Here is a 9,202-nt window from a genome sequence, read left to right on the forward strand (position 1 = left end):
AACAAACAAGTACACAATGGTTACCAGGTCAGTGGGATGGTATTCACGACAGCGCCCTTCACACCAGCTGCACTCTGGGTTCTTGAGGCACATACTTTCATCTAAAGCCTCTGCACAAAGAGCATCCTGGTGATAAAACCAAAGAGTTGTCATTAAGTCATAATGTTTTAGATTCTTTGTCTTTCACTGTCCTCATATCCAAATCAGATCTACCATTCCATTATAACCTAGTGTAGGAAATTCCACAAGTATAGTATGCAGGATATACAAACAAATGGTGATCATGTTGGTGTAAAAAGCATTCATCTGTTATACACTATGAAGACCAGATGGAACCATTTACCATTGCCTGTAAAAGCCTATAAACAAAGCTGGGCTTAAGGTTAGCCGGGTTAGCCTTAAAATGGAAAAAAACTCAATTAAAGACAAGGAATTTTAAAACTAAGCTATTTTCCATTGAGATGAATTATTTTTAGAGACCAGAATTAATCAGAAGTCTGCCTGAATAATGCCAAATGACTGAATTACGCTCATTTAGGTTTAAATGCAGACCACTATAGCAAGGAGGGACTGTTTATTTCCTGTTACTGTTAGTATCTAGTTGGGCTTACAGTACTTTACTCACCCTGTTGCCACCATCACTACTGACAAACAGCGGAACTTTGTACGCCACTAGATCTCTGCGCGCAACACCGCTGTAGCCTCCGCTAATAAGGAGCACTCGTCCCTGTATAACAGCAGCGACATGAGAGTATCGTCCCTGGACTGCATCACCACCTAAAACAAAGAACAAAAAAAAAAAAAAAAAAAAAAGGGTGGAGTGCTCATTTTCAAGTTATTTCAAGTGAAGCAGCCCAATTTTATTAAATATTATATATATACGCCTCGTCAAAAACAAGGATAAAAACCAACAGGAACTCACGAAGTGACCATCTCTCCCCGATAGACACCCACTGATGACAGCCTAAGTGGTAAAAGAAAATCTCTTCATCGTAGCACTTCTCCTCTTTGTGGTGAATATGTATGTTTCCACCTGAGGGGGGAAAGAAAAGGGAAAAAAAAAAAACAACAACGTTATATAGTACATTATAAACTCAAGTTTATTTGAGTAAATAGCGTCTGCTATTTTTTGTTTTTGTTTTTTGTTTTCCAAATCTCACCAAAAACTACCATGTAGTTTCCAATGACAGTGGCTGTATGAAAGGCTCTCTCCCTCGGGCCGGGGAACCGCGATCGGAGGGACGTCCAAAACCGCTTATCTACGTGGAACATGTCGGTGTTGTTCACCCTCTGGCTAAACCTGGCCCAAAAAATACAGTGTAAACGTGACTTCTTGATAGAACCCCTCATGGGATTTTTAATGGTACCAAACCATGTAGTGAAAACACTGCGAGGATGTTTACCTGGCAGTGGTGGGTCGATGACCTCCGTAGACCAGAAGTGTCCTAGACGGACTATGGAAAACCATAGAATGTCCAGCAGTGGCAGGGGGTTTCCCCCCAGTGGGCTTAATGGTCTCCCACCGCCCAGACCCACGCAGGCCAAACTGATACAGAGTAGAAGAAAACTTATCCTCCTCGGTGCGACCTGAAAATTGTATTATTTCATTGTAAAAAAAAAAAACAAAAATTCAAACATGATACTAATGAGAGCAATTCGATGCAATATCTACCTCCAAACACATAAAGATAATCATCTACCACAGCTGCAGCATGGTTGGCTAACTTAGGGGCTCCGTGACTACTGGAAGAACCGAGCTGATGCCAGTCATCGTGAAGTGGCCTGTACATCCACACATCACTGGCCAAAGACCCACTGGATAGCTCTCCTCCAAATATCACCATGTTACCATTCCATTCTACAGCTGTGTGGGAATGACGAGCCACCTGGCAACACCAGAGCAGACAGTTAGGGAAGGAAGGAAAAGACATATATTTGAACTTACTTTACGTACACATGCAATTAAAAAAAAAAAACAACATTAATAATAATAATAATAAAGAAAATATATGTCACTAAACTCCCTGGATTTTTGACTCGCCAATTGATCTGTTACTGTACAAAATATATCTCTGGAGCATAAGAACCAAAAGCATTCACTTACGGGAGAGTGGCCGTAAGACCTGCTTTCCCATAGGTTGGATGTAAAATTGTATTTAATCAAGTCAGCGAGAGCTCTGTTCAGATCAAAGCCTGAAAACATAATAACATAATCAGTGCAGTGTTAGTAAAAAATGCAACGAAAACAGGTATTCACTTCTTTTGCAAATGCCCTTATAGAGACTTAGGGAAACAGACAAACTCGTGTGTTGTATGTACGTAGGAACACAAGGCTAACAATAAAAATAAAAAAAAAATTAACAAGAGGGATTACATCTATTCAAACTTTATTTTGAAGCAATGCAAAAAAAAAAAAAAAAAAAAAAAAAAAATGCAAATTTTGTACTGACATCAATGGAGCTCCCATAGGAAAATATCAGACCTTTTTTGAGTGAATGAAGTGCAAATCAACCTTCGTTGTTGGGTTGCATTAGGACTAGCTAGTTTTTATGAATCATCATATTCTTAGGTTATTACTATTATTAATAATAATAATAAGAAGAAGAATAAGAATACTTATGTTAAAATGAACACGTGAATCCCACTCACCTCCAAACAAGTACAGGGCTCCTGTGGAGGACAGATACACCCCAGCAGAACCTGTTCTGGGAGGCGTGTATTGGTTACCGTCACTTACACGCCACCATTGGCCCACACTGTTGTCATCATTGAGCCCTAGTTGACAGCTGTGACCCAAGAAGCCTGGGTTACACAGGCAGCGCTCTCCTTTCTGAACAAAATCATAAAAAAAAAATAAAAAAAATAAAGAGTCTTAGAGCGGTTATCTGTGCCCCCAAAACAGATATATATTCAGGATAGGGCTGGGTGATATATTAGGTTTTTAAGACATAAATATACAGGGGTCCCTCTCCTATCGCGGTAGTTGCGTTCCAAGATCCACCGCGAATTGGGAAAAATGGCGAAGTAGAGGCGAGATAATTATTTACGTATATATATTTACTCTTTTTACGAACCTCCCCCACACTGTCATCAACCCTCCCTGGACTGTGAGCAGTTATCTGTGCCCCAAAAAAAGATATATATTCAGGATAGGGCTGGGTGATATATTAGGTTTTTAAGACATAAATATACAGGGGTCCCTCTCCTATCGCGGTAGTTGCGTTCCAAGATCCACCGCGAATTGGGAAAAATGGCGAAGTAGAGGCGAGATAATTATTTACGTATATATATTTACTCTTTTTACGAACCTCCCCCACACTGTCATCAACCCTCCCTGGACTGTACTACACAGTAGAGTTGTATACTGAAAATACAAAACATACAGTACATATTAAATAAATTGAATACACGACCACCTATCGCGGTAGTTGCGTTCCAGTACATATTAAATAAATTGAATACACGACCATAAAAAAAGATGTAAAATCTAAAATAGCGACAACCGCCTGACTCTGGAGATGCGAACAACAGTGCCCTCCTGTGTCCAACTTAGGTCATTACCCCACGTTAATTAAATGCTCACCATATACATTAAAAATTACATTAAAATTTTGAATATTGTACAATATTGTACAAAATATTGTACATTAAAAATCCGCGATGTACTGCACTCTTACACCAACAATGATACATTCTTATTCTTCCTTAAAAAGGCCTGCTATGAGTTTTACTCTCGCCTATATGTGAATTTTTGTTGTTGTTTTTCAAACCTTGTCACATTGCCCATTCACAAAACAGTCCTTGGTACACAGAGGGGTTGTACAAGCAGCTCCTCCCCACTCCTGATGGCACTGGCACTTGGATGTGGACGGATCACAGCGCCCGTGCCCACCACAGGCTCCGGGGCACAAAGAAAAGGTGTAGGTTGCATTAAAGCCTAGGAGGTTGTAGTTAGCGTCACTGAAAAGATGAAGCAGCATCTGGAAACAATGACAAATGAAGAAAGGAAATACAAAGTTCAGATACCTGCCGCAGCTTCTTATCAAGGATCTTATACAGTTAAGTGTTTATTGCTTACCTTGCCAGACTTGGCTTCAATCGGCTGAGGCAGAATCCTGCCACTCAGACTGGCAAGGAGGGGGCTCTGGTAAGAATCACCGTCATAAACGAAAAGGTAATCGTACGTGCACTCTGTTTCCATGAAGGTGAAGTTCAACACGATGCGATGACTGCTGGTGGGGGCTGAACGAAACACCGCAGAAGGTAAAAGCATTAGTGTCATTAAAATCAAACAATTGGATATTTTTATTAAAAAAAGAAGGCTCTCTCTCTCTCTCTCTCTTTTTTGAGGAATAGTCGATTTTAGTGTTCAAAAGTATATTGTAATAACAAATTCATTCTGAACGGGTCTGAGCTTCACTTTGATACTATCCTTGAAGACATGGCTGACATATGAGGATACATGGAAAAATCAACAGTGGCATAAAAAACACCTCTACTAAGACAACAGAACGCCTCTGCTTTTCCATATACATATATATACATATATAGATATAAATATATATATGTACATATATATTTATATCTATATATACATATATATGTATATATATATTTATATATGTATATACTGTATATTTATATATTTCTATATATATGTATATATGTGTATATATATGTATCTATATATATATATTTATAGATATATATATTTATGCATATATCTATATTTATAGATGTACTATTCCTTAGGTCCGAAATGTGGCTTAAATGTTATGTTTGCAGCCGACTATCATGTCATTTTCATCAGTTTGTATTCATAACCCTTAACAAAAATCACTGTCTGTAATAGAGAAATGTAAACTGGTAATTTTGCATTAATACATTGAAAGAATTTGAGCCGTGAATCCACTACCCAGTTAAATCCGGTTTGGGCTCTGTAACCGACAATCTTCGATAAACTCTCATGAACACTGTCACAATTTGTTTAGGTGAGGATACCTTTAATGAGCCACTCGCAGTTCCCATTGACTGAGTAGTTTCCTGGGCCGTCAGTAACATAGCCAGGGGGACCCCTCAACACCTGCCTGTGGCCCTTGCAGTCCCCTGCCTGGCAGACAGCTGACTTAGCAAGTAGCAGAACAGCCAGGATGATGGAGACAGGGAGGGGAGGGCCCATCGTTGGCACAGCCTGAGAGATGGATGGATCAACAATTGTATAAATTACATTCAAATACATTTGTTACCATCTTTGGAGACAATAGAAATCGTCTCGAAATAGAAAAGTGTCATTTTTGGCCTCTCAGATGACTGATGTTTTATTTAACTTTTTTTCTGTGTACAATATACGTATTGTGTTTCACGACTATTTTGCCTGGGATGAAGTTCAGAAGAAAACTAGTAGCAATGGGACATAAGCTGAAAACCAACTAGGCACTAATGAACCAAAACGTATGTACTTTTTATCCATTTTTATAACAATAATATAAAATGTTTTCTTAATTATTATTATTTTATATTATTAATATATTTGTTTATATCTGTTTTTGATGTTTATATAGGAGGAAAAAATAATAATATATTTCTGGGGGGCTGGAACGAATTAATTGATTTTTAGTTATTTTTAATGGGGAAAAGTCGATTGGTTTCCCACAGGCAAAAAGAATCATGAGAAAGTACAAAGGGATAGAATTTTGCAAAACATATAATGCTGAAATTTCAATAGGGGGCGAAAAGTCAACTTTACAGTCATAGCCATAAATATAACGGTATTTATAATTGGCATAATCATTTCTTTCGGTGTTTCGGTTTTCGGCCTTGGTTTCCTCGTTTTCGGTTTTCGGTTTCTTTTGCCTAGAATTCTAATTTCGGTGCATCACAACAAATAATACTTCTCTGGCATTGTGCTGTCTAGAACCCCAGGCGTTTCACACCAGTTTCTCACACTACTGTGTCATGAAATGTTTTGATAATGCTTTTAGTTGGTTTTAGATTTTAAACAGTCGGTGCGAGTGACGCAGGCAAAAAACAAAAGTCGGCGAGGAGCAGCTGTATTTAGTCAGCAAAAAAGTAAACAAAAATCACTGTTGGCACATCTGCACCGTGTTGCAATACCATAAACATTATTAATCAACTAAAGTTCAAAAATCATAATTGAAATATTGAACAGTTAATCGTTTATTGTAAATAATATTTGCAACTCAATTTCACCTTAATAAAAATGTTTTGTAATGTTAGCATACACATGTGTACTATGGCTCCATAAATATGTCTTTCTCCTGAGGAGAAATGGTCTTTTTTTTCTACGTAACGAATCAGTCACGTAAGTGAAGGGTTAGGGGGAATGTTTAGGTTTTGCACGTAAATATAATCGAAAGATGGAGCAGGGAATAACTGTAATCAGAACTCATATCAAAATGACGTCTATCCAACCCAAGCCAAACAAATAAAATAAAGCTTCTAGAACGGGTACATTGAGGGCAATGCGTCTTTCATTAAGTATGTTACGGTGCAGTGTAGTGTATTATTAACAAAGCTGTACTGTAACATGTAAGCATTTCTTTTGGCTAAATGACCAACTGGGAAAAAAACGTAGAGTCCGCTTCGCGACGTTTAAATGTAAAACTACGCCGTTTCTACATAGTAAACGAAACATGCAAACGTCGTATTTAACGAAAATATCAATGTTAACAGTCAACACAAGCTCGCATTGGTCAAGGGTAAACCAGCAAGCCGCTGACCATCAAGAGGCTCCTGTCCGGTTTATCATAACAAAGCCAGGGCAAGGGAATGCTAAGCTAAGCTACAGTTAAAACCGCTATTCAGTCCTGTTTGCATTATTTACATTCCACTCACCAGTTCCCGTCTCTTTGGCTTCATGATGATTTACATTTTCGGCGTGTCCTTTCCATGTAACACTACCCGAGAGGACTTTGTGGAATACCAGCCTGAAGCCCTACAGCTAACTTAGCTGTTAGCACGAATGAGATGAAGACGCAGCGCAGCGGAAGCCGAGGAGGCTGCAGTCGAGCCTTGGTGCTGCGAATGCTAGCGGTCGCCGCTCAGTCGATTCCAGATGCGCAATCGTCCGCAGAATCTACCGAAAACAAGACAGTCTCTCAGAATGCCATGACTGCGCGATTAGAAAAATGCTATCACTGTATCCCCGATTTCATCATCAAAGCAAGAAATATAGCCATAAGACAAGTTGTGAATACAATTAAATTATGTCTGTTGCCGTTGTTTCGGGAGCTACAGAGAGTAACCAGTGGTTTCTAGCACAAAAGACAACAGCCTGCTTGTGTTACAATACTGCTACCTAGTGGTGATAAGGAGGAACAACAGGCAAACATCAGGACAGAAGTCATTTATTTACCAAATGTTTGAAAAATGATTGTTTCATTATAATCACGTACATTGGTAGTAGAATTATTAAAAGATAGACAGATAGATGAATGGATGGATGGATGGATAGATAGATAGATGTTATCAAATGCTCACTACTGTATGAGTATGATCATCAGCAGGGGCAATTACAATTTCACATCTCACGTGCAGCAGGAGTTTTTACATGACATTTGAATTAAATTGAATGTTTTTAAAAATCATTTTAACAAAGTTTAATTATTAGTTTGGTGATTTTAGTGTCCACATGAATTGAATGGTGCCAGGTGTGATCCTAAAAACGGCCATATTGAATAATAAGCATTTAACAACCAATAAAAAATAAAAAATAAAAAAAAACCCTTGTTTTTTTGACAGACTTTATATTTTTGAACACCTTTGCTGTCTCTGTATCAGGTGAACTGGTACATGGCAAAGACAAAGTCCTTTTACTATCAAAAATAATTTCTGTATATTTTAATTTTGGCTGTGAATACTTTTTTGAAATGCAAGAACAAAAAACAAAACAAAACAAAAGACATATACAAATCTTAATTTTATCCTTTTTCCCCCCAGACTTCTTGTTGGGAACTGTCACCTCTCTACGCAGGTCTTTAATCCTGGTGGGGGCAGAAATGTCTTATGAACAAAAAAGGGGGCACAGCAGAAAAAGTTTGGCAACCACTGATTTAACACGAGCTTCTCTTAACACGCCTTTGTTATGTTAGGATATGGCCTAATTAAATGTTCACTGCAGATTTAAGAAATCCTCTAGTCTCTGTGCTGGTCTTTCATGATATGGCCACAGCTGTATTTCCCTTCAAGCAGTATCATTGGTTCACTGTGGAGCCCAGGGCCAAAAATAGGAAAGAGTTTTTCATTGAATTTGTGTGTGAAAGTGATAAGGTGTTTATCATTCTCTCCATCCCAAAATGACACCTCTCCTTTATCTATGTTTAACTTGACGCGAATCCTTTTGGGACGTGACTGCAACTGCAACTCGGTGCGCTCCGGTGTGGACGCAGTGTAGACCCCTTTGCTGTGGCACACGGACCAAACACCCCGGTTTGTGGACACTGTGAATTTCTTTTTCCGGGCCACCGACTCTTTGCATACTCCCACCATCCACTTTGGGTTGTCGCCAACCAAAACCTCCCATTTGTGTTTGCCGGACACATAACCTTCAGCACCAAGGACAAAGACGCAGGGATCAAATCGCTCTGGGTTGTCAGGAACGGTCAACCGCGCAGTGTTCTCTTTCATACTGGTCAGATCATCGCTCAGGCTCAGCCACGGACATGCTGTGTTAGGGTCCAGCACTACTGGATCTGCACACACAGGAAGAAACACATTGTAAGATTTGTTGGAAATATTCCACAAGTGGAGCTATAATGAAGTATATTGCAAGCAAACGTTAGTAAATATATTTTGTAGTTCCTAAAAGGTTCTATGTACGATGGCCGCAAATGAAGAATGCAAAACATTTCTCATAACTAATATTTGTACACACACACATATACTGTATATATACAGCTAGCTTATATACATATATATACATATATACAGACATATATATGGGTATATATTACGTATTTTCCAGACTATAAGTCGCACTTTTTTTTTTACATATTTTCGGTGGGTTTGCGACTTGTACTCAGGTGCAACTTATAACCAGCTAGAGGGCACTCGAGCTGACTCGCGCGAGTTGTAGTTCGTAAAATAAGGTGTATGTGTATGTATATATATGTATATATATGTATATGTATGTATATGTGTATGTATATGTGTATGTATATGTATATATATGTGTATATATATG

General features: G+C 38.6%; 2 protein-coding genes across 3 annotated transcripts in view; both read right to left on the reverse strand.

Annotated features, from left to right (window-relative positions):
- The window catches only part of megf8 (multiple EGF-like-domains 8), a 28,918-nt gene extending 21,658 nt beyond the window's left edge, over window positions 1–7,260 (reverse strand). For both annotated transcript variants that reach the window (XM_025061444.1, XM_017038019.2), the window contains exons 1-12: window positions 6,856–7,260; window positions 5,002–5,191; window positions 4,079–4,242; window positions 3,771–3,980; window positions 2,650–2,830; window positions 2,105–2,193; window positions 1,673–1,886; window positions 1,404–1,587; window positions 1,161–1,300; window positions 923–1,033; window positions 626–777; window positions 25–126 (exon numbers count right to left, since the gene is read on the reverse strand). In XM_025061444.1, the coding sequence (XP_024917212.1) occupies window positions 25–126; window positions 626–777; window positions 923–1,033; window positions 1,161–1,300; window positions 1,404–1,587; window positions 1,673–1,886; window positions 2,105–2,193; window positions 2,650–2,830; window positions 3,771–3,980; window positions 4,079–4,242; window positions 5,002–5,191; window positions 6,856–6,879 (1,761 nt within the window). In that variant the 5' untranslated portion in view covers window positions 6,880–7,260. The remainder of the gene's footprint in view (window positions 1–24; window positions 127–625; window positions 778–922; window positions 1,034–1,160; window positions 1,301–1,403; window positions 1,588–1,672; window positions 1,887–2,104; window positions 2,194–2,649; window positions 2,831–3,770; window positions 3,981–4,078; window positions 4,243–5,001; window positions 5,192–6,855) is intronic.
- A 489-nt stretch (window positions 7,261–7,749) lies between these two features.
- Window positions 7,750–9,202, reverse strand: part of trim35-28 (tripartite motif containing 35-28) — a 4,644-nt gene continuing 3,191 nt past the window's right edge. The window contains exon 7 of the mRNA XM_025061545.1: window positions 7,750–8,711. Within this exon, the coding sequence (XP_024917313.1) occupies window positions 8,155–8,711 (557 nt within the window). The 3' untranslated portion in view covers window positions 7,750–8,154. The remainder of the gene's footprint in view (window positions 8,712–9,202) is intronic.

This window comes from Cynoglossus semilaevis, chromosome 13 (genome assembly GCF_000523025.1).
Source record: "Cynoglossus semilaevis isolate Cse_v1.0 chromosome 13, Cse_v1.0, whole genome shotgun sequence".
Classification (NCBI taxonomy): Eukaryota; Metazoa; Chordata; class Actinopteri; order Pleuronectiformes; family Cynoglossidae; genus Cynoglossus; species Cynoglossus semilaevis.